We start from the raw sequence: 26,369 nt of genomic DNA, 5'->3' as shown, positions 1-26,369 counted from the left end.
TCCTATTTTAAAGCATTATTTGGGATAAGTTTTAACCTTACAGATCTGCTTAGGTAGATATTGCACCTACAAAAAACCCCAACAGGAAAATTTGTTTTTCAGGGAGGAACTCGTGCCTCCTGCACCTCAGTACTGTGCTTCATATATCACAATATCACAACAGAATATACACAAGAAGCTGCTAGGAGGCTATATCTTCTCCACTGCAGAGGTCTAGAATCACCTTTCAAGCTCTTCTCTCTCCCTCCTTTCTTGCTCTTCCCGTTCCCGCTGCTCACGGGCAAGGCGCCTCTTCTCAGTCAGCAGCCTTGTTGCTTCTTCAGGGTCAGTCGTACCCGCAGAGGTCTTTGTGGGGGCTGGGGGTGGAGAAAGAGCTGGCAGAGCAGTAGGTAGGGATGGGCTGGCTGCTGAAACAGGTGGGAAGGAAAACTAGTTTGTACAGACACAGTAAGCCAAGATGGCATTCTCTTGAAAGGAACAGAAACTAGTTTCAAATACTCTGGAAAATATTTTCAAGCTTATGTAGTTTTAGAAATGATTCAGAGGAGGAAGAAATTTCTAGATGCTAGGGGTTCATATTCCTTAAGGGAAGCTTTGTTTTTACAGGATATGTGAAAGCAGCTGCAGTTGAAAGGTTAAGCCAACTTTTCTGTCAGAAGAATAAATAGTGACAGGTGCTCAACAGGAGTTATGCTGACTCAGCAAGTCCCTACCATCACATTTCTTAAGTTTGCCCAGTGCCATTCAGAAAACAGAAATGAAACATTGTGATACTATATTTTCTTCTATCTGATAGTCTACATCTGAAAAGCAGAGCCAGACTTTTTGGTGATAGGCCAGTCACTTCTGGTGAGTTGGTGATCTCAAATATTAACTGACTGAAGTGATCTGCAATAAGGGTAGGACACCAACTATCATCAGGTTTGCAGTTACTCCAAACCTGAGGCAACTCGTGGGACCAGAACGCAGCTTCTGAACAAGCTTTGCCACTATTGGTGAACTATGGCTTGTGTGCAAATCTTAATAGTGTCTTCATATAAATTCTTTATCCAGGACCAGCTTTGGCCACCTGGTAGGGAAGGTGTTACAGGTTTTTCTCAAGTAAAACACTAGTTCACATTTCTGTAAGCTTGCCTGGCATTCTCTAGCGTAGGTACAGAGCACCTCAACTGTGCTTTTCCTCTAGAGGCCAGGGACCATGACCAACACACAAGCTAACTGAAGGAAGCATTCCCAGGGCAATCACATCCAGTAACGCAGACAAACACGGGTAGGGAAGACTTTGAACTGTCAGTGGAATCAGATTCTGATCCTGGGAAGATACATGTAAAATAAGTCATCAGAAACAGCCAGGAGATGATTTTAAATCTACATTTCTAACCACCCTTTGGTATGTTAGAGCATTTTCCTCACCTCACTAACAACTTCCAAGAGGGGTTTCCTTCCCAATTCCCCCCTCCTACACCTCGTCATGTATACTAACACAAAATCAGCTGCTTGCTTTGTGCTGAATGCTCACATCTGCTGACATCTCTGCTCTTTTCTTCTGTCAAGTAAAAACTATGCAAGCGTTTCGATAACTGCCTCAGGGCTTTCACCCTGAATTCAAGTAATACATGTACACCAGTAATTTAAAGAGTGCCAGGGCCTGTTCTCTAGTCCTGAGGTGAGCTGGCACAGTTTAGCCTCAGCCAGAGCACTATTCTCTCACGTTACCAAAACAGGTATTCAGTCCACCCCTAGGAAACAGTCCAGGCCTGGGCTAACCTCCAAGATGCAGCTGTGAACTCAGAAAATTCTGGGGTGATCAAATATAAAAGCTAAGTAATTTGATCACTCTAAAGCTTGGGAGCCCTTTAGAGCTATGCTCTTAGTAGCCTTGGGGACAGAAGGTTTGAAAATGTGGGGCTGCAATTACAACCTAGACCAGAAACATAGCCAAAAGCCTTTGTAATAGTTAAACTGTATAAATGACAGAGCTCCTGCACCTCAGCCCTTTTTAATTTACTAACATGGACCAAGGCAGGGCTGTCACTCCTGAAGAGAGCACAGCTTTGTGCTGCTTGGGGCTCACTTCTTGCCTCAGGTGCTGAAGCTGGCAGCATAACAAGTAGTCTGTTTGATGCACACCTGCCCTGCTGTCAGAAAAGATGACAACAGCTTGCACAGGCATACCCAAAATACCTTTAAAGTATTAGTAAAGTCATGCGAGTTTTGCCTCCAAAAGCTCGAACAGCTCCATCAGTGACCATTACCTGTTGACCTCCTGGCTCCTGTGACTACAGAGCTAGCAGGTAGCTAAGCCAGACAGGTTAAAGGCCAGTGCAGTTAACTGGCAGAAATTAGCTATGTTCGCCTGCGACACAGACCTGAGAGAATCAGCAATGTCCCTCTAGCCCCAAATGCTGCACTTGCCCCTCTCTAGATTCTTGCATTCAACCAGTGGCCAGGTTTTGGCCACTGGGCTTCCATCTGCAGTACAAAGCCTGTCCTCTAACCTCACATGTAAAATGCTTAGCCTAAGGTCTCAATCTTTGGTCCCAACTACCACTTCCTCTGGCTTTGGCAAAAGACATCCAATTTGAAGTGCTGTTCAGCACTTGGACTATAGTATCCTTCTCTTTGGCCCCTCTCCACTACCTGTTTCTTTGCTGTGAATACAAACTACTTCACTTTTGAATATCTTTATCACACATAACTTGTTTTGATACTAAGTGACCTTGTCACATACTCAATATTGACTGACTCTGCAAAGAAGTTGAGCCTCTCTTCCTCCCGAGCTAAACAGCCAAACAAGCCTGACGATGTTTCTCTGGTCTGCACCTTGTACTTTGGAACTACAATTTGTAAACATTTGTAAAGTCTTCTCAGTGGTGTCCCTGAAATCCTTTTAAAAGGAAGCTTTCTCCTTAAAAGGAAGCAGGCAAAAGGCTATCAGAAGGGTAGTGAAAACCCATGCTAACATGGCAATTATCTCATATCTTCTTTACATGCCCATGGCCAACAGATGCATCCATTTATTGCTGTAAATCTCTAGCTTTTCATGGGGTTGCACCTTGTGTGGTAGGACCTGGGTATCAGACTGGAACTACTGTAACAAAACTTAATAGAACAAAAGAAATCAATTCACATCAGCTTGTCTCACAGAAGAACAACCCCCAACTACACATCTTGCAGTTAAAAGCAAGATTATTAATACTTAAAACTGTTTTCTGAAGGACAATCACAGGGGAATTTATGAATTTTAAGTTCAGAATCCTAAGCAGCCCTTCCTGGTAATCCCAGTGGTCACAATGGCCATTCTATCCCATCTGCGAAACAGACAGTTTATGCCATATTTACAATAGACTAAAGCGTCTGCTAGAACAAACCTACATTTTTCATTTTCAGATTTACCTTTTGCCCTTCCTACATTTTATGATCATTATTTTATTTTGCATGTACATCCTTTTCTGCCTTGCTGCTTTTCAGGGTTGGTGTGGTTTGGTGCAAGGGTTTTTTGTTTGTTTGTTGGGTAATTTTTTTTTTTTAAATAACTCATTTTGCCTGAAAAATTCTGCCTATTCCTTTACTCTTCTCCTTGGTTCTCCTCTGCATTCCACTTTATCCTGCTAGTATCTCCCATGATGTGGTACTCTTGCAATATTATAGGTAAGATGGTAGTGTTATCAGCACAACTGTACTGAGTGTCTAGCAGAGCTGGACATTCGCACTGCTCACACTACCTTATGTGGTGGCTTACTGTACCATTAGTCTTCAGATCATTATTATTCTACTTCAACAGTTTGAAAAGAAGCTGTGAGAAGAGGGCTGTGAAGCCACACTGTGCGAGACAGGTCTGCATGTTGCTTTGACTGTTCCAGACAGGAGGGCTTCAACCTGTTTACACTTTCCTCATAACGAACATACATCTGCAAAAACATTCTTAAGAATTTAGATTAACATTTGATAGAAAACTACTGAAAGCTATGTTGTTTCAGAGAAAGGGAGGGAAGAACATAACAGACTCTCAGATATTCCTTAACCTAAAGGAGGGTCTCTCCTTACCTTGAGTGAGATCTGCCTGGACAGCAAGCTCTTCCCGACTTGCAGATTCTCCAGTACCTACTGAAGTTCCTTTACTCTCTTCTGTCCTCTCCTCATTGGCCTTTTCAGCCTCCTTTTCTGGTCTTTTCTTCTCACTCTCTGGTTTGACCTCTTTTTTGACTGGCCGGATGTTGCCAGGAGAAGGAGGACGTACCTGAGTAGAGGAAACTTTGGAGGAACCAGGTGGGGAAGTTATCTGCTTGGGTGTGCCAGGCAAAAAAGGCAAAGACTTTGATGCATGCCTGTGTAACCAAAGAGTGACAATCGCTATCAGACATGCTCTGCTGGACACCACTTACACATCACTTCTACAACTACAATAGCTAAAATTAAAACAACTTCTCTATTTCTCTGCTATCAAGCAGGACTGCTGGAGCAACTGATAAGCTTTCATGCAAAATGCTTGTCTTTGCAACTCTCCAGATATGTGAGCATTGAGCCCAGCCAAGAGGGAAGAAACCGGGTATCTTCCTCCTCCTTCCCCTTCCTCAAAGCAGTAGTAATATTTTTCTAAGAGCAGGACTGTCTTTCCTTTGTTGCAGAGAGAAAACATCTACATCACAAAATAAGTTTGCACTTTTTCACATTCAGTAGAACAATCGGAGCTGCCTATAGCTTAACCTCCGGCTAAGCATGTACTTAGCTTACCAGACTGGAGAGGGAGCTGGTGATCTAGTTTTGGGGTTGGAAGAAAAATGACCTCCTTTAAAGCTGGCTGAGAAGCTGGATGACAAATGGTCTCTCTCCTTTTTTTTGTCAGTCTACGGTTCAGCAAACAAAAAGACAAAGTCAAGCCAGAGTTCACACGGCTAAAGAAAGCAAAGCAAGCTCAGTTAAGGATGAGGGGTTGGGGGGCTTAGAAAAAGCAGTGCTGAGTCAGTAGTTTCCACAGCCTTTTTAACAAGTTCATTAATATAGCCCCTGTAATCTGACACCATCTTTGTCCGTAAATATGCATTTGACAACAAGAATCCTTAATCGTGTTCTCTACTATCCTAAACCGTAGTAGTGGGCTAATTTGCAGGGGCTTATTTTTACACAGGCAAAAAATTACCTTTTAAGGTTTGATCTTTGCCAATTGCCACAGAGTACCTTCCTCTACTCCCCATAAACCCAGGATTTCATTTGAAGAAAGAGCAAAACACTCCCCCCAACTCTCCTAGGCTCACACTTAGACAGTTCCTACATAGCACAAGCTTTTTGCTTTCATGCTTGTACGTGAACACCACAGATGTCCTCAAAGCCCTCAAACATAGTACAACAGTTATCCTATTCTTTTTTTCTTGGATGCTTTCACAGCACATACTTTTTTTGCCATTGATTCTTATACATTGTAGCAATTTCCTCTTTTTCCTTTATTTCTCATGCTAGGATTTTATTTTAAAAAATATTTCTGTTATAGCTCTGGTTTGTATTAATAGAACTATTGGTTTAAAGGAATAAATCAGAATTTAGACACTTACAAACTTCATTTAACTTCAGGGTTTTGGAATAATGAGCTCAGACTCTGGGAGTCTGAAGAAAGGCAATAATGGAGAGTACACTGAGCTGCAACTCAGTGAACGTGATGCAGAGGGGCTGCTACTCATCACCTTGGCTGGGGCTTAAGCACAACCCCTGCAGCATGTGTACCGCACTGCTTTAGAACCTCATTAGCTGAGAGCTCTGCAATGCTCATCTCCTGAACTGAAAACCAGGTTAACAACTGGAAAAGAAAGACTCAAAACAACTTCATGAATGCATAAATCCTTGGTTTATCTTCATAAATCCAAGAGGGTTTTTTTAGTCATTATGGTTAATATTTGTTGTTTTAAATTGTCCAAAACATAACTTAATATGTAGCAATAGGTGGTCTGAGTCCTGAAGTCATTACTCAAGCCAGCTCTTTGGCTGTATAATTTATCAGATATCTACTGATTAATATGATAATCAGCTGAGTTATCAAAGCATACAGAGGCAGAGTAAATGCATTCCAATGAACAAGAATTTTGGCTCACTAAGCAATAATCTATATTGCATCTACTTTATTAGTCTTGAAAACAGAGCATCAGAAAATTTTTCTTAATAAAGTAAAAACTCAATTCCTACAAAAGTTTACAGAAGAATAAAAGATTCTCCACAGCATACAGGCTACTGAAAACAGCTCTTAACTCAGTCATTTTATATTAACAACATTTTAAAATTGCCTCCTCCACCAAAATGTGCCAACCTTTCTTCTTTTTAATTAAAAAAAACCCAAACCCAAAACCAAACCAAAAAACCAAAACCCAAACCACTTGCAATGAGAAAGACCCAAGAGGTGTTAAACTGATAGCCCTTGAGATTGCAACACACTATGCGCACGCTATGAGATTTTTCCGCAGATAGATCCCAGTGCTGCGCCTTAACTTAAACTTCAGTATACTACCATCTGCCTGAAAGATTAAGTATGAGCTATGATGCATGAGACTTTCATTAACAGTGCTTCCAACAAGGATTTCAGTAGCAGCACTGCCTCTTGACGTTTTGCCTATCAAGCCAAATGAAAATGCAAGCACCTCTGACACAATCATTTGCAGAGATGACTCCACTCTTCTCACACTCTAAACAAACTCAGGCTGTAGAGTACAAGATAAAATATAACTGCTCTAATTCAGCAAATGATACCTGAACTGGAGCTGACTGTATCCTGTTGGCTTGGAGCACAGTCAACATGAATTCAGTCTGCCTGTATCATACTGTTCTGATTTTCCCTGAAAGCTCAGATCAGTCACAGTAGTGCTACCAAGTCATTCAGAATGAACAGGTGATCTGTGGGAAGCCTCGCTTACAAACCATGCTCCTAAACCAACCCTTTCCTTCTCAACAAGGAAGAGTTTACTAGCATGGTCTCCTAAGAAAGTAAAGCTGAAGTGACAGTGCTCTGTGTGCTTATGTATATAGACATGTGAGAGTGCATGCCTTCCTCCCTCTTTATCCCAGATACCCAGCTGAATTTGCTAGAGGCCTCAGAAGATACAAAATTCTACAGGCTTTGTGAAAACAGGTTGCTGGAAAAACAGATTCGCCACTGAGGGAAAAGCTGCAACACCAGCTTGGGCCTTAAAATTCAGCAAAGAATCCACGTGAGAAAAGGGCACACACACTGCGACTGCCTCTGTGCCTCATGAGAGCAAAGGCATCCACTCTGCAAACATGGGTGTCTGGAAAACACGGGTGTTTTTCCGCATGGATTCTTTGGTGCATAATCAGGCCACGTCACCACATTATGTGGTATGTTTTGCTTAAAATCCAGCCAACTATGAAACAAATTGGAGGGGGTGGGGACAGCGCAAAGGGGAGGATCAGACTTAGTCAAGCATCCTTGCAACTGTTCTGTCCTAACAGGCAATGCAATCAGGTGGTCATGGCATGAGACACTAGTTTACATACAACTGGCATGCTTACCCCTGCAAGATGCGTTGTTCTCCTACGTCCAACAGCATCAGTAGAGGCATAAAGTTTTGCTCGGTCTCCTGGATTCCTACAGTTCATGGCCTTGTAGGACAGAGGACTGATGGGGCTGCAAGATGCTGAACGGGGACAAATGGGGATAACTACGGTGTTGGTTGGTTTTGTTATTTATTAATTTTAATTACAGAGCAGCATTGGAGAATTGACAGAGGAAAGCCAGCAGGAACAGAAACAACCGAGAAAGACAGAAGAGAAAGAAGGTATTAATACACAGAGGAACGACTAATTCTCAAGTCAGAACCATCATTTGATACATTAGCTTGGCCACATGTATAGTAATGATACAATCTCAGTAGGCATTCACATACTGTTCCATTTGTAAACTAATAATTTCTTTTACATAAATTAAGAAATATGCCACACAACTGGGTAATAGAAAGTAACAATATTTTTCTCTTAAGTTTTTATACAACTGGTGGTTCTGAAAAAGCAGTGGACACAATGACTAGTCTGATTAGCTTAGTACATGCATTGATGTGAGTTTCGATTACATTTGGAATAGAAAACAATCAAACTAAAATCAGAATGCCTATTAATTGGTCTTAGAAGTGGAGGAAAATAAAAGGAGACATACACACAAAGATCAAAACACATTAACCATACAAAACTGTTTCACCTAGGAAATCAATGAAATTGCTGTCTACAATTTTTAGCAAGTATTGTGTTTTTAAAAGTCCCTCTTTAGGAATATTTGAAGCCCATCCATTTAAGAACTTTTAATATTTCTTGATAATGGTAGAATAACAGCTGACTCAAATACAGTCTCGACAGCAAACTATTTTACACACTACAAAAAGCAGGCTAGCAACAACAAGTCAACTTGAAAATTAATATTTGTTTGAGTAACCAGGATGGCAGTTTTTGTTGGTTTGCACACAGACAAAGACTGTTACCAAAAGATCTCCTGCCAATGGCAGATTGTCAGATATATGGTATTCTGATTACATATTTAAAAAGAATTTTAACACTGCAAAACTTATCATGGAGAACTTCTTGCAGCAAAGTATTCCTGGACTTTCTCTTAATTTAACTGAAGGAGAAGACTGGGGAAAACTATGTTATTACTGCAGAGTTTTATTTGTCTGCTCCTATTTGTCTTTCCTGGTCAATTAATATAATCTTAGCATAATTATTATTCAGGATGTTACCTGATGGAAAAGTAGAGCTTCTATATGGTATCTTCCCTATCTTTTTTTTTTTTTTTTTTTTTTTAAAGTAAAAGAGAATTACATCCTCAGTTTCCTTGGTAAAAAACCCCAACATTTCTTGCCTGTAGATCCCTCTCTGAGCACACTTGAAAGAATGCGGTTCCACATACAGTTAATTCTTCCAGTCTTACAACAGTACAGCTGCTGTTACAGGAAAAGCTCATAGACTTAACAGTACTAATGCTGCAAATTCTCCTGCACTGAGAGATTAACATTATGAATAAAGAGAGTCTCATGTAAGTGTTACAGCAACAGCACTCCTGCTTGCATATCATTTATAGGGATTTATGCTTAATGAGGTATTATGACCAACTTAGAAAATAAACAAATAAAAATTGAGAAATAAGAAAACAGGGGCTGGTTTTGTTTTTGTTTGGTTGAGTGTATCCAAACCAGATAGGAAGCCATGGCACAACGTATGTTTTAAACAGCTTATAATTTATGTGGTTCCCACCCTCTATGAATCAATTCTCTTGCTGCGTGGCAATTATCTGAAGTTACCATCAAGGATGACATCATAAGTATTAAAAGACAAGCAGTTCATTTTCATTTGCGAAGTTGCCAAACAATGCTTTAGGAAGCACTCCCAGTGAATCCTGTACCAACAGGATTACATCTATTCAGAGGAGCTTTTGGAGAGTTATTTAAAAAACATTTTGGTTTTGGATGGTTATTTAAAAAGATCCAGACGTACTCTTATGCTGGATGTCCCTAATAGCTCACTTAAATTTTAAGGGCATGAATCCATATTTAATTTGATTTTGATTTTTTACATTGTAATTTATATTTACAGCCAAAGGGCAGAGTAATTTTCTAGGGAATAATGACAGGCTGGGATGAGCTGTGTGCTCAGAGCACAGCTGTGAGCCATTACCACCACCTGATCATTAATCTCCAGGAAGTGTCCTGCATGAACGGACTGCAGTTATCACTCCTAGAGAATAATACCTGGAAAACAATGAGCAGATGGATTATTCTTCTGGGTGGTACAGTTCCAGTTAGCATAGGGAAAGCATTTCAGGGAATTACCTCAGACTGATGACTGATAAATCAGTCATTCCTGCTATTTGCAATCCTTCTCAACATTCCACTCAGTTTAGAGCTTATTGTGCAGTATAAACAATAGCAGTCACAAAAAAATCTTCACGCCTGCTCCAGTAGAGTAACCACTTACAAAATTAAGACGCTGCTTTCTCAACTATTCCCTAACAACAAGCTGAATTTCCAATATCCTGCCTGGTAGATGACATTAAGTATTCATTTTACAAACTGTTGTTTGTGAAGAGTGAAAAAGGATTCTGTACTTGTTAATTCCACTGTTTGTAAAATATCATCCACATTTTCACTCCTACAGCACTACCCTGTGGAAATGTACTGCAGTCTAATTAGTTATAAGAGTTCTTAAGTGAAAGCTTCTTTAAAATCTTTTAATCTTAGCAGATCTCTATTCCTTCTTACCTTCTACGTCCTTTAATTAGAATAAAAATCCTGTCCATATCAGACAGGAAAAGACCTGCCTAGACTTAAACATTCAGCATGTGCAGCAATATACTATTGTAATGGTAAAGTCTGCAGTGCATGATCATAAAGCATCCCATGATAAAAGAAGAGGCAGCTGTCACCTGCCTAAAATACATGATAAGCAAATATGTCCTGGTTGTCCTTAGACTACAGTTTTGCCTGGGCTTTAAGTTACGACCTAGCAATATTTTCACATTTCTGAAGGTTAATTTTCCCCTCAGTAAGTACATCAGAGAGCTGTTCTAGGGTTGGCAGAGAACTTTACTATTATCATAACCTCACTAAACCTGCACATTTAACTTTATATGTATTAAATCCACTGCAACCAGGGCCTATCTTTCTACAAGTCTAACTTGTTCCATGTGGGAAGTGCCCTGGTAGAGAGTGAAACTGTTCTCTGCAGCAAGCAGCTCACAACCTTAGCAGTGGGTGTGCTGAATCAGCTTTCTACAACATTGTGTGCATTTCCTTAAACGGCCACAGACAGTGTGACATTGTTGTCCTGCGTGTGTTGTATTCATTTATTGCACCAATAAAGAGGCAAAAGAAATTAAGAAAGGGGTCGTGGGAGAAAGAGAAAGAGGCATAGCAAACAACTGTACAAACAAGCTTTCATGCAGTCACACGATGTAATTGTGGACATTCAAACTCATTCTGGGATGCTACCGTACACTCATAATTAGATCAATAACTTTACAACATCCCACAGGGAATCTGGAAAAATAAGTGGCTGAGACACGAAGCCTCTGTTCTTATAGGTTTACCTGCATCTCCAGACAATGCAGCTGTGCTTTTACTTCGGGCCAGGAATGAGTGAGTGGGCGTCAGGAGCCTGCTAACGATGCTGCTCTCCCATGGACTAAGCTGTAGACGCCGAGCTGAACGTACACCATACAAGCAAGATGTTAGATCAAACGCTTCACAAATAACTACATGTTGCAGAAGTATTAGTATTATCTCCTCACTACTGCATACCATGAAAATCTTGAAACTGTTCTTCAGAGATCAAAAGCATACAATCATTCAGTGTTTCTTACTCCATTTTAGTAGAGGAATTCCTAAAGGAACACATATATCTGAACATTTAATTTGTGTTACTGCCTGTGGCATTATGGCAAATTTATCAAACTAATACTGATATTTTGCACATATGCCACATTCCCTATTAGGGTTGACAGGGTAACCTCTGTACTAGGAGAGCAGTTGCCACTCCTAAATATAGACTTTGACAGAGACGTTTGTGTCCCAAACTCTTTCTACACATAAGGTATATAGTCTTCTAGTTACAAAAAAGAGCAATTACAACACCTTCCAAAGTCTGCCAGCCTCAACAGAAGAAACAAAGAAGGTTGCTTAGTGCTATACAGAGAATTGTGGCACAGAGAGGTTTTATCAAAGCATCGCAAAAGGATACAATGCACCTCAAATGCAGATACCAAGCTCAGCAGCTACAGTTGTCTCGGTAGTACATGAAGTCACAGAATACAGTAAGTACCTTTGACCACTAATTCTGTCAAAAAATCCTGCTAATGGTAATTTTCAATTTAGAACAGTAACAAAAGCCAATGTTTTGCATTGTTAGTCTATTTTGAAAACACACCTGGCTGCAATCACTGCCCTGACTTGCTTTTCCCAATATTGCCTAATGCAAATTTAGCTTGTCAATATATTCATTCTGCCTTGTAAAATGTCTTTACTTTTTTTAAAAATACTATTTAAACATTGATCATGGTGAAGCAGTAACCAAAAGAGCCCTACAAGTTATTTTTTATATTGAAATAGATCTTTGATACTCTGATGCAACAGATTGTATTATAATGAGCATCACAAAACAAAACGTTCAACTAGTTCCCATAGTAGTTCATTATAATAAGCTTACACCATAGCAATAATCTTGATGTTGCAAGTGAAATCAGGTCTTCTTACATCTCAGCATTCATTGGCCTTAGTTTGGTGTTTACGACAACAAGACTGCAGCTTGAATTTATGAGGCTCAGTCTCTAAAACACTCATTGAAGTGACTGGCTGTAATAAACTTGAGAGTAATTTGCATTTTTAAAGGTAGAGATCCATCACTTTTAATAGCCATAAACTCTGAATCTGTCCTTAATCTACTCCATGCTGAGCCCCATGAAAAGAGGGGCTGATCTCAATCTCATCCTATGAAAATATAATTGCCTAATCCGCCCTCAGTGCTGTTTTTTGCTTCTCAAATTGCTCCCCTAAATTCTGCTAACTCAATAAGGGGCATTACTATAGAAATATAGGACTCTCAAACACAGCAGGCTCTGTGGATAAGTATCCTTACACAATGTACTACTGCCAGAGCTCTTTGTGATTAATGGTTCCATTCGGCATTGGTACAGATTATACCGAGACACAAAATACCCTACAGAGACCTCCATTACAGCACACACATTATCATTAAGCTTGTAATTTAACAATGAAGAAAAATCACAGAACTACCATTAAGCTGGATGCAATAATGGTAAAATCTTTGCTTCCTTTTTTTTTCAGGCACCATGCTCAGTATGATCACAGTTTAAAGCTACTGTTCCAAGACACCATTCTGCTTTGTGGTCTCAGGTTTTACTAGGTCAGGGTCACAGGCATGAGTATGGACGAGTCTAGAGAAACTCTTCTACTGTAGTTTAACACAAAGATCATGCAACTTCAGAAAGCAGTCCCTGAAATTTTAGGCAAATAAATCAGCACTGTGTATACTATCAATTTCTTGGAGTTTATCTGTACAACTACATAAGTAGTAGTAAAGTAAATGTCACAATGTAATATGGCCCTGTGAGCCAGCCACAGACCTTACATGTGAGGCCCCAGACATGAAGTAGTCTGAAGAGGACACAGGTAAGAGACTGATGACTTAGAACACTAAATTGCCATGTCACACCTATCCCATGTCACTTGCTCTAAGGGTGAGTATGATTTAATTCTCTTTTCTCTTTGCCCCTAACACAGGGGAGCTTATATCCACATCACCTACTGGAAGCAATCGTGTGCCCACAGCATCCAACTAACAGCACTGAGGCAGTGTCTGGGAGCGAGCCAGCAGATATGCACCAACAGTGAGCTAAGAGAGACCAACAAAAACTCTCTTCTCCGTACAAGCAACAGGCCTGATTCAGAGGTGTCAAAATAGTTTTAGCCAGGAGCTTCAAGTGAAGTCTCCCTAAATCTCCAAAATGGGTTTAGATCAGGGTTCTTTTAAATACACTCTGGCTTTGTGGATCAAGGTCATCACATACTGAATTTTCCAAATGCACAGCTCCCTGAAAGCATGATATCTGACACTTCCAATACATATTCGAACACTTATTAGCATCACCATTAACCTAGAACAGCTAAATAAACTTTTGCCCACTGAGTTCCAAGTACAAGAGTATTAACACCTATATACATTGAACAACTTATCTTTGGTGTCCAATTCACACTGAAGCAAACTGAATACAAAACAAAGACCATCCCAAAATAATATCAACTTTAAGACAATGAGGTCAGTTTTTTTCCTTGCTCTTTTTGTTTTTAATGCCTTAGGGTGATGTTTTCAAGATTTAGTCCTTCAAACCATCTGACAGACAAGGGGAAACATTATTTTTTGTTCTCATGCTGTGTTAGGCTATCACCTGTAGGGCTGTTTGCTCCTTGTTTCCACACAGGAAGCAGTTGCTGGTGCAAGCAAGTACCCCTACCTCCAGCTACAAGTAGGTTAGTTTAAACAGATTAAAAGGTCTTTATAGCCTAACTTGCAAGTGAACAACACACAAAGTCCCAGGGAGCTGGCAACAGTGAATTGATTACAATCATCTGTATTTGTCTTCAGGATATACAAACTGAGCATTGGAAAGCTGTCTTAGCAGCAGCAGAATAAATTGTAAGTAAGCAAACAGCAGCATCTGATTAGTTTTAGGAACAGATGGAAGGCAGGGATTTAACAGGCCTCCTGATGAGCACCACGAAGGAAACTCTCACTGATAACAGCAGTGGTTGCTCATACAGAGCCACAAACATGGTGAGGAGTAGATGGGGAAAAACTACTCTATGCCTAGATTCTCTTTCAACAGGAGACAATACTGGAGTCCCTGAACTTCTATAAAGGTGGCAGACAAAGGTGATGCAGTGATCAAGACCGACCCCTGTTTGAAGAAAAAGCACTGCAGAGAGGAGAAGGAACACAACTATGGTGCAAGTTTTGCTTTTCAAAACTAAGGAAGTGTGTAACTCATACCTCATCTCAAGCATTATCCACTCACTAAGCTTTCCTTAAAGAACACAATTACCAAAATTTATTGGTCAACAGCAGCTTTCTCCACTTGAATATGTGTGTTCATGTTTTGTTATACTTTCAACTACTCAGACCTGTACCACTAACATAAAAGCATAATGAGAAGCCTGTTCTAGCTACCCAGTTGTAAAATTGTGATAAAGGGCTATATAGCAATACTATACTTCAAAAGGAATTAACCAGTCTTTTAGGCAATTAGTTAATGAAAACTTTCATCTTTTGCTGGGCCAAAATCAAACAAACAAACAAACAGTCTTGCCCTTCAAATGGTAAAAAGGTGCTGCTTAACAGAAGACACATTCTTGATGACAGCTATAAGCCACTTAGGGTAAGCTTATCATCTTCATCTCCAGCTTGCCGTTTTGCAGGTAGGAGTATGAATTACAGACAAAGTGTGACTGGGTGCCTTCTGGAAGGTGAAATGGGGAGCAGGCAGGCAGAGCCTTCCTTTAAGCATTTGCCTGAAGGTGTTGAGGCCACGGGAGAGACCAGCAGCACTTCTCCAGATACATGCTCAACTAGATTTAGGTCTATGACTTTGCACAAGAAAGAGGGCATTTATAGCATTTGGATTTGCTTTCTGTCTTGGAGTCTGCGAAAGACATAAGAGACTTCTGAAGAGTTCTGTGCTGTTTTAATGAAAATGCCAAGCAAAGAATGCCTCAACATCTAAAGTTTTTGACATATGGCCATCACGTCCATGTTCCTTCCCTTTCCCCGCTGCTAGACTGCCTATTATTCAGTCTAACTTCTGAATTTGAAATGGATGGCAGAAACTATAATGCAATGAGTTACAGTCCATAAGAGACTATCCTTCATATTTAATGCCTGCTGCTGTTCCCCGAAAACAAAACTGACTGGATTTCAACATTTAGAGCAAAAAATTATTGGTGTTTTAGAATAAATTATTTCCTAATATAACACTGTATTTTTCGCAAGTTACCAGACTCTACAACTAGGTTAACCCACTAGGATTAACATGGCTCATCAAATCAACCAGATACACACATACAAGCATGCACATAAAACATGGTACTTCGTTAAGACACACAAATAATGACATGTACCAATCAGTTTTGCAACACAACCAAAATTCCATTCTAAAAATTGTTTTTGAAAACATGCATTTATCTAGATTGAAATGGGACAGAACTTCTCATTCTCAGTAGAGGACAAAAAAATCCCTACCAAGTACTTTTCTGTAAAGCTCTTTGCACAAGTTACACAAGAGATGTTCTTTTATAAAAATGCTTTAAGCTCAATGCTTCAATCTCATAAATCCTCAGAACAGAGGCAGCAATTCAGCTATGTTAATTTTTAAAAGCTTGATGGTTTATCATTTGTGCAGAGTTGTAAACATCAAAAACATATACTGAAATGAAGCAATCTTTGAAAAGTAACTCAACACAAAAAGTCAATAAACAGACCATATAAAAAACACCCATACCTCTTCAATAAAAATAATCAAAATTGGTAATAAAACAACTGCTTGAAAGCTTCATGCAACATGTTCTTAGATATTCAAGAACTACTACCAAAAAAGAAAGGAAAACAAAATAATGACAAAATGGCCTAATGCAAATAAAAGGTCACACATGATTGCATGCACTATGGAGCGATGTATTCTTTCAATAGTTGTACCTCATTTACTAAAAACCTGACAGAAGCACTGCTTTTATCATTTGCTAAAGTAAGATTGTTTAGGTAAGTTCTCTTGTTTTAAGAAACAAGAAATAAATATTTCTTCTCACAGGAAAAAATGTTCAACCATTTACTTTCCACATTTGAAGTCTTTTCACTCCCACTTAGATGAAGTACAGAAAATGACTTCAGAAGCTTGTTTTATGTGCAAAGTAATACATCAGTATAGAACATTCTTTCTTGCTCTTCTTTTTTTTTTTTTTTTTTTTTCCTTTGAAACTGTACCTCTGTCTGGAGAATTTAGTAATGTTGCAGATGAGGAGGAGAGCCGCTTGTTAATGACTGGATCAACATGTTTCGAAAGGTTCATTGTTGAAACAGACCGCCTGTCTGGATCTAAAACAAATGGAGATAATGCTAATTGACAGCCCGCATGCTGTAGTGCAAGTTCCTAGCTCACTAGTGGGAGGAGGAAAACATGACTAGGTCACTCCTGCTCTACCACAAGAACTTTCAAAATAGAATGGACTTCTCAGCAGATGTTGTACAGGTGACTCAAAGACTGGGCACAAAACCATTTAAGTTAAGTTTCAAATGTCTAAAATATTCTGTTCATTTATTACCATTCAATCAGGTTGCAATCCAAGGACTTAATGGAGGTTCTAAAGTGGATATTAGTAGACAAGACGATGTTTCCTCATTCCTTTCAATATTCTCTCAAAAACCTTGCTCGTGACGTACAATAGAAAGCTTCAGTGAAAGACCAACATGCTTAGAAATGTGAGGTTATTCATTAAAAAAACCCCTTAGCACCTGAATGAAAGGTGACATTTGACAGGGCACTGTTACCAGGCAGAAGGTCAATATCATGACAATAAAATGCTAAAAGATTAAGGGAAGACTAGTGCAGAAGGGAAGCAAGGGTAAGCACAAAAGGAATTAAAAGATTTAGTTAAAAATCCCATAGTTATGTATAAGTGCTAAACTTCCCACCAGAGAGTCATCTTCTACCTGCTGTGAATGAAGTTGTAGTTAACCAATCCAAAAGAGCACACAGCTTAGCAGATAAAGGAAATGGATCTCTGTGGAAGGCTAGAGACTACCTGTAATGCACATGCTTGGTATATAATACTAAAGGGTTTTATTTTGCTTTTAGGTTCTGTACATTTTAGAGCAGTATTACATCATCTGCCCATGCAACTGCTGCAGAGTCAGCATGTGCACCCTACTGAGGGGGTGATAGTTATTTCAAGAATACAGATTGCACACACTTTGTGGACATGTGTGTGTGTCACGTGAAGGTTGCTAGCAATGGCAGAAGAGGACAAATGAGCTGAACAGGCCAGCTATATGCTTTCTGTTCCCTCAAAAAGGAGCTACATGCATCAACTACATGTCCTCTATTACAAATTTCTGTTTGGAAATCTGACATGTGGAAGATGCTGGAAGAGCCAATACTGCTTTTGCTTACATTTTCGCATGTACTAAACCCCAGCACTACTCAGCAAAGCATTCAACCATGCTGAAATGCAATGAGGCTTGAGAATATGCCTAAACGCACTGCTGATTCATATTCTGTGTGTGCAAAAATATGTCCACATACTGTTTTGGAAGCAGATACAAACTCAGGACACTAAGAACATTAAGGAGGACGTTGCTGAAATATTATCTGCAATTGTTTATTTATAATATCAGTATTGAATTTACCTGTTCTGACCTAGTGGATTAAAGTATACTCACTGTGTACAAAAAATTCTCATAGAAATACAGTGCATGAAAAATACATTTGCTCTCGCCAGATCTATGAACTATATAGGATTCACTATAACTGGCTGGGGTGAAGAAAGATGCACCCCTACCCCATGTGATTATTTGCTCACTTTGTCTAATGTTAGAATGACTCAGTGAGGGTATAGAACCAGCGAACTGAGTCCTGGAAGGGGGATAAAACCCCATCAGAAATGGGTTTTAAAAAGAGAAACCTAAATGTTATAGCTAAGAACAAGACCTCTGGAGGCTGTCAAGTTTATTCCACATTGATCTATGGGATATATTGAAGAGTGCTGTGTGCGAGTAAGTACTAGAGACAGGATAATCGGGCTTCATGTGTCACAGACCTTTGTCAGAACAGTATTTGTGGGAATGGGATGGAGATTTTGATCTCTTATATCTAATCTATAGCTGAGAAAATGTATAGTATATCAGTACAGCCAAAAAGTTCCCACACTGAGCATAAAGGATGTACTGTATAAAACAGCTTTCTGAAGATGACAAATGACAATGTGAAAAATCATCTTGTATTTGGCATGCCAACATTTCTCTTGTGTTTATGAACATTATTTAAATGAATGAAATTCAGCATGAGGATTTGTGTGTAAGTGTTGGCAATATGAATCCTATAAATGTAGAATAGGCCAAATGCAATCCATCGCCTAGAAGATTGCTGGTTTCTTTGTTCTAAAAAAAGAATTAAAATAACCATGAACAACACATCAGCCAGTGCAACTGGTTATACATCTGTGCTCATGTGGAAAATAATTGTAAATCCTGTGTATATGTAGTATGCCAAAAGGATTTTAGAAAAGACCAAAATATTCAGAATGGGTCTTGAATTCCAGTAGACAGAATATTATGCTTCATTTCAGTGAATTGTGCCTAATCTTTAGAGTCAGCCAGTAGTAAGTCTCCATAGTAAAAATAAATAATAATGAAAAAATCTGGTACTAACAACAGTTCTAATCTATCAGCATGATGTTAAGCATGCATTGCAACTACATGAGGGTGGTTTAGTTACTGATGATCTCATTTCCTGAGAACTAGCTATGGGTAAAGGAATCAACAAACCACAGCAATTATGTACCAGGTTTTCTAGCACCACCCAGAGATCTGAAGTGGTGCTCCAGGCCTGCTAAATCGAGAAAGGTGAATGATGATTCAAAAAAATAACCTAGGGACAGAATGCAAGACAATGATTTTTCACAGTGAAGAAAATAAAAATAAAATAATTTATACAGAGTTAAGCAAAAAAGTAACCTTTTATGAAAAATAACTGTTTATTGAACTTATATATGACAATTATTTCAGAGCATTCTTTTCTCAACTTTTTTCCTCCTTGATGAAAGGTTGGACACATTGAATTGTATACATTAGAGTAGGAAGAAGAGAATTCTAAGTACCACCTTCTGATGAAAGAAATAAAGGACAAGTTCTCTTTTTTGGGTCTGAGTAATATTTAACAGGGCATATACACATTAATGATTGGCAGATTAAGTTAGAGAGGGTGACTGGGGAAAAAAAGCACATAGCTAGAATTCACATAAACTCAGTTTGCCCATCTTTAAGTTCTTCTAGGGGAAAAAAGGGACTTCTATCTCCCAAAATACCTGCACAAGGTACAGACAGCTTATTACAAAGAATAATTTTTCTTCCTTGTGTCTGTTTTAATCTTAGTGTTTGGTCACTTCTGCCAGACCTACTTTTTGAGCCATGATATTTAGCATTTGCACACAGTAGCTCATATCACAAGATTGACACAGCACAAGCACACCAGCATACACACACAAACAACAGCAAAGCAGCAGAAGCGAGAAGCTGTAGCAAGATAGAGTTACACAATTAGTCAACTCATGAAACAAGTTATAACTTTTGTTCAGATTTCTCCTTGTTATCTTTTTGCTACACAAGAATGTCAGAAACATGCCATTGCTAGCAATAATAAGATCAAGAGCAAAGAATTTAAACCAGCATACACTGAATGATCCTTCCTTTTAACAGAAGCAAAGTAAATTCCAGTTAACTGGCAGGGCAGGGAAACCGGCTAGCAAAGCAAGCCTCCCTCTTTACCTGTGTTATTAATGCGGTTATGTAGCGCTCCTCCCCAGGACCACCTGTTTTGCTTTTGTTTTGGCTTCTGGCTTCTTTCAATTGTGCGACGTACAACAGCTTCATGTCGTTCCTTAAGTACAACAGGATAATACATTTGGATACTGTTGGGTTTTTAACTTAATCTCATCAAGCCCTGCTACCCTTCACACAGACAAAACGTAGCAGGCATCTTGGAGTTGTGTTCAAGCTTATGTGCTGCCTACTAAGACAAACAGTAGAATAGGATTAAGTAGCAATTAAGCCATAAATAAGTTAAAATATTAACTGTAAGCTTGAAAAGGTAAGATGTGTTTGAGATCTGCAGAGAAAAAAACAGTGACCCTGTTACTGCAGCCACAGTACACAAACTGGTACACAAATATACCCTAGAGCTACTTCCCACCTTGTAACTCCCACCTACTAAATACTAGAAAAGTGGGAGAGGTAGGAAACAAAAAATACACAAGGATGAGCTGACTTATGTAGGATCACACTGCACCTAGCTCCCAGCTTAACCAAGACAAATCAGTCAAGAGCACATTTCATTACACACTCACTTTCTTAAAGGTTTTGTTAGGGTAACTAATATGTAGCTACCCTTACACTGAATGGCTAAGAATTAAGAGAACCATAAGAAACGAACCCAATTTATATTTTTCTGCATGAGTTTGTGCAGTGCTATACACTGTAACCCAGATATGCTCAGCTTAGCTGCATTCGATTCATAAAGGGCACTTTAAGAAGCAGTATCTGTGCAAGCAAGGCTTAAAATCCTCTTTCACATGCGCTCTCATACTAACCATGACTTACGTTGCATTCTTTCCATCAACTCTTAAAGAAAAAGTTTGATAGTACCATATCTTATGGTAAAAGCAAGCTGAAAAGTGTTTTCATGACTTTTATTCTTACCTTATCTTCTTCTATTCTCTGCCTTCGCTTTTCTTCTACAGCAGCTCGCCTCCTCTCTTCCTTTAATCTCTGCTCTTCTAGCTTCTTTCTGCGTTCCTCTAGGTGTTTTTCATAATGTTGCCGGGCTCTCTCTTCTCTTTCTAACCAGATGGATTCTCTTGCAGCTGTGAGAAAAATCAGAAGTAAAAGCATTAACATGCTATATGTGATGAAGTCTTTAATATAATTTGAATAACCAAGCTGAATGGAACAACTTTTAAACTCATCTTCTTTAGGAGACATACGTAATACCCTAATCTCTCCTCATATATTAAAACATCATGTACCCTGGTGACACATTCATTTCATTTCATTTACTATGAATTACCACCAGAAATAGTTAAATTAGTTGAGCATATAGTCTCTATGTGGAAGAAGGGATTTTTTTTTTTTTTTTAGTTTAAAATACCTAAAAACTTAAGTCAGATGTAAGTGAACACAATTCTGTTGCACAAACAACAAAATATTCTCTGTCATCTTTTACTGTAGAAAGAAAGATAAAACTATCACTGCTATATACCTTTACTGGTCAATACAGATCTCTTAGGACAGAAGTAGCTGGGATGACAATTTTAGCACTTGGACTGTTAGCTGTACCAACAGGTGACCAGAAGGAAACAAGTTACCCACCAAACACTTCAGTCTAAACATGAACTTTAATCTGCCATATAACTCCACGGCTGCAGAGCTCTGAACAGCACATTTCAGAAGTACTAATTAACACAAATCAAGAAGCACTACGAGACTGATTTTGCTCCCCATCAGGGTCTGAATTTTCGTGAAGGTACTATCTGGAACACAGGTTTAAACTGTAGTCCACGTGAAACCACTTATATATGATACTCTGGACCTCTCCTCATTGCTGTCTTGAAAGCTTCAGGTCCCAGAAATTTTCTGTTCTAAAAAAACCCCTGTTACTTGCTTTTAAAAAATCCTAGACATTTGATACCTCTGGATCCTCATGAACTGACAGATGGGAGTGCAGGAAGAGATGCATGTGAAGGTCATGAGACAAACATCACCAAGAACCACATTAGAAAACCATACACAGAAAGAACTCATTGATAACACAGCAGCAACAGGGAACCAGGACAGCAAAGTGTCAAAAAGACTTTCAATTTCCGAGGCCAGCAATTTAAGACGTTCTCTACCTAAGTCTAAGAGTATTTTTAAAATTCCATTGGGGCGGGGGTGGGAGAGCCTACTGTTATAATCACGTACTCTAGAATGGCAACTCCAGCCTTCAATTATCAGAAATATTTGTGTTGACACAACCACATACCAAAACCAAAAAACCCCAAATGCTTCTAGGTGTTCAGAGCAGACACTGCAACTGCTTCTTGTAACACTAAGACTCCTCTTCACCAAACTGCTCTTCTGCACTTTCGTGCCTAACTCAAACAAATGCCACCTCACCTAATAAAGAACTTGGATTGCACTCTAAACCTTATGTACTTGCATACGCATTCATGAAAAACCTCCACCCTGAGCAGACCAGTTCATATGTAGAGTATCTCCCTTAAGAAAACAGCTCTCTACCATTTCAAATCTCAAATAATTTGCTAAGAAATGCAAACAGCGTGTTCAGCTTTGCTGTGGTATGCAAACTAACAGAGAGATGTTTGTTCAGCAGCTACGAGCAACCATAAGGCACCCTCTTGGCAAGATGGGTGAAAGTTCAGCAAGATGTTTGCAGGAAATTTAACAATCATAGCTAGAATAATGTACAGTTGCTTAGATAATTTCTAACAATAGGTGTGAAAAGTGACACCTACAAATGTAAAATACTAATGCAGGGTCCACCAGAAGATTTACAGAAATACTTTTCTATGCTAATTTAGTTAAGTGACTTGAAGGAGAAATGCGAACTGTAGACTAAGGCAGAAAATAGCAGAACACGGCAGAAAATGCAGCTTCCAGGCCAACTGAAATCTGCAAAGGCTCCTTCTTCTATATTAAAGCCTTACAACATAACAAAATAAACACAAAAATTGGTGTTCCAAATGCCAGACTAATTTGTAAACCAGAAACACGCATCTGCTGCCCCTTCCTGGGAGCCAATAGCTCACCAAGAGAATGGATGGACAGAGAGATGACTCTTACTATGGTCTGCTCTTCTCCTGGAGCTATATAACCCCTCATGATGCTGTCTTTCTATTACCCAGGTCCAGAGAAGACTGAGCAAAGGGCTTACTCTGAGCCCTAAGACTCCAACAATTGCGTTACATCCTGAACAGCTGAAGTGTAAGACATGTCGCCTCTGAGGTACTGGCCTCCTCTTTTTGTCTTTGCCTTCTGCTTAACAGTCTAACTTGGCTAACCAATGCCTTGGGCAGAACCACTGTCAGCGTGCCACCAGAAAGGTAGTGATTTTTGCAAATCTTGTTCTTCCTACTAGCTTCTGCAGAGTTGGATTGCACAATAGGGTCAGCCCAAGAGTAGGCAGCCACATCAATGAACTGTACTGCTCTTTCCACTTACTCTATGCACATTTATCTTGTTTTCATCAGCAAACGAGGATAACTTTTTTTTTAAAAAAAGAAAAAAGAAAAAGAGATACTTATTATATTTAATACCATCTAAAAGCTGGCAGAAGACATTCCTAAAGTTCTTACACTTAAAGGGAAAAAGAATAAAGAGTATCATTAATCTTTGATTTCTGCACTGCAAACATTTCACGTTAATGCCTTCTTTCTCCTGAATCTTTGATGAAAATTTCAGAGAAAGTTAACACTTATTATTACAGGATAGGAGCACTTCAGATATCCCTATTCAAAGCACACACATTACCCATTTTGGTGAGGTTTCATGACCATTTTAAACAAAGAGCTGGCTGACACCAAGAGAAGCAGCATTTACCCTCCTCTAGGCCCTGAGTTTGTACTCCTCCCCATGCTGACAATGTTGCTCACGGGACTGAGATCAGATGGACCAAGGAAACAACCTTGTTAAAACCAGGTTGCTTCCATGCCTTTTTTCTTCCAACACTCTTAGCTGCAGATGCTCACAGTGGAAACTGGTCAGCCTGGGCAGATGGGTAAGCAGAGTGGGTTTAGGGGGTTCTGAAACCAGAAGAAGCCTTGAGGCAGAAACGGGACTGCTGGGGAGTGTAGCACAGCCTGCTTGAGCTCTCCTGAAGTGAGACAGGGCTCGACAGTTTGCTGAATTTGACAGCAGGTCAATGCAATACATGCAGAGAAGCTGATATCACCTTGTTCGCACCAGACTAATTCAAACCCACCCTACACCTAAAAGGAAGGTTACAGAATATGGCTTCTCTGTATTTCACAGATTTAAGAAAGCCTCTGCCCCAAGCTTTCAGTCATGGCCTAATTCCACACCCATTAAATTCAAAAGTTTTTGTCTCATCTTCAAAGACCTCTGCAGGTCTGTTCTGAGCAGTACCACGTCCCTGTTTCTCTGACAAGTCATATCCCCAGCTTAGGATATGTTTTCTCCAAAAATCAATTTTCTCCTCCATCAACAGAACCAATTACTACATACTGGACACCTGTCTGAAGACAGAAGTTTCACAAAAGGCACAGTGAGGCTGGGAAATCATGCCTATTACTCATGAAGACACAAAAGGAAAGGAAGATACATTCAGAGCCTGAGTTTACAGGCCTGAACAGGTAAAATATTTCACTTCATAAAACCAAATTTCAACAGAACTTAATTAATAATACACTGTGAACAACACAATACTTGTAATAATTTTTTCCCATTTCAAGTCTAAGTTTTTATCTTCATTTTTTTCCTCAAATAATTGTTCATTAGTGCTAGACTGCAGTAATGTTAAATAACTTAAATGCCATTCCTGGAGGATGTGATATTACTCTCTTCCTTCTGTTCTTTCTGCATAATTACTTCCCACAAAGCTTCTCCTGCTAGTTTTCACCTTCTGAACTGTTTCCTATTTGAGCCTACTGTTATGTTTAATTTCTGATACAGAAATATTTAGAGGATTTGTTTCAGTTCTGAGGATAGTATTGCACAGATACATGTAAATGCAGAACTTGTAATATTTTAACTTTAAAAGGTATATGAATTTATGGACTTACTTTATTCTAACATGCACAAACTATAATAATGAGTTTTAATTTCCAATCTTTATTATTTATCTATCTGTAGATATCACAGAAATGGATCCTGGGGAAAAAAAAAAAGAAAAAAAAAAGACAATCATTCCCTATGCTCCTCTTAAACTGGAGTCCATTTCATTTATTGCATACAAAATTTGCAAAATTTGATCTTTGTTATAAGCTTTAGCTTCCCTAGCTAACCATTCAAGAGTGGAACTAGATTGTTCCCTTATGCAACATCATGTTTGCAATGTATGTTAGACCTACCTTCACATAGAAAATGTTCTAGGTAGAGTCTTACAGCATCCTATCACCATGGTGCTATACAAATGAATTAAAAAAAAAAAAAAAAAGGCATGCACACACCCCATTACATAGACTCTGAACACACTAAGTAACCCAAACAATGTAGTTTTCAAAACTACAATTCAGTCAAACCATTTTGCACAAGTTTTGAAACATCTAGTCTGTTTGAAAAAGCTAAGATCACCTAAGGAGCTTAGTAGCACATATCTCATGAAACTCCATCTAGCTGCAGCATGTTGGCTTTTACTCAATAGTCACTTACGTACATACTCTAATGATCATATCAAGACAAGCCACTGCTGTGTGGAAAGACTTCCACAGATCCTGAGATCATTTGGATCTTTTGTGCCTGGAATCTGCTTACAGTGGCAACCCAGCATGAAAAGGCTCTTTAGTTTTCTACTGAAAATAAAGCACTTCCTGAAGGATACAAGAAATTAAGAAAAGCAAAGAATAAAAAAATCCCAACTTTCTTAACTGATGTCACTGGAATATTAATTTGCCTATAAAAGACATAGATATTGTTTGTTCTTTCTGTCATTGATGTAAATGGTTAGACCTTCTTGGGGCATTATTTGTGGTGGTTTCCATAGGCTTCAGCCTGTCATGTTGTTTAGAAAAAGTAATGAAATAGTATATTTGAATTTTCAAGACTAAATTCAGGAAGAGAAAGGCTGAAAACATTTTTATGTTTTGGTATGTAAAAGAGTTAACTTTCACATACACTCTCACTACTGGGAAGACAATCAGAATGTTAAACCTCTGGATAGAACACTGATCTTCAACTTTCTGCTCCTCAAAGAAGGGACAATAAAATCATACTTTTTGACAAGAAAAGACAACTCAATAACAGAAACGCACATTAATGATGGATTACCAAGGCAAATAGAAATGTCAGACTGGAATAAATTATAACAAAATAAA

At 39.0% G+C, this 26,369-nt stretch overlaps 1 protein-coding gene across 4 annotated transcripts in view; it reads right to left on the bottom strand.

Annotated features, from left to right (window-relative positions):
- The window catches only part of MAP7 (microtubule associated protein 7), a 125,398-nt gene that overhangs the window by 15,330 nt on the left and 83,699 nt on the right, over window positions 1-26,369 (bottom strand). For 3 of the 4 annotated variants that reach the window (XM_069787245.1, XM_069787244.1, XM_069787248.1), the window contains exons 4-12: window positions 21,019-21,182; window positions 20,089-20,200; window positions 19,106-19,192; window positions 16,531-16,641; window positions 11,072-11,185; window positions 7,513-7,661; window positions 4,735-4,847; window positions 4,048-4,328; window positions 224-407 (exon numbers count right to left, since the gene is read on the bottom strand). In XM_069787245.1, coding sequence (XP_069643346.1) covers window positions 224-407; window positions 4,048-4,328; window positions 4,735-4,847; window positions 7,513-7,661; window positions 11,072-11,185; window positions 16,531-16,641; window positions 19,106-19,192; window positions 20,089-20,200; window positions 21,019-21,182 — 1,315 coding nt within the window. The remainder of the gene's footprint in view (window positions 1-223; window positions 408-4,047; window positions 4,329-4,734; window positions 4,848-7,512; window positions 7,662-11,071; window positions 11,186-16,530; window positions 16,642-19,105; window positions 19,193-20,088; window positions 20,201-21,018; window positions 21,183-26,369) is intronic. The other variant, XM_069787246.1, reaches the window with a different exon arrangement.

Source organism: Haliaeetus albicilla, chromosome 7 (genome assembly GCF_947461875.1).
Source record: "Haliaeetus albicilla chromosome 7, bHalAlb1.1, whole genome shotgun sequence".
Lineage (NCBI taxonomy): Eukaryota > Metazoa > Chordata > Aves > Accipitriformes > Accipitridae > Haliaeetus > Haliaeetus albicilla.
The sequence above is the reverse complement of the archived record's forward strand: the minus strand, read 5'-3'. Positions and strand labels throughout refer to the sequence as shown.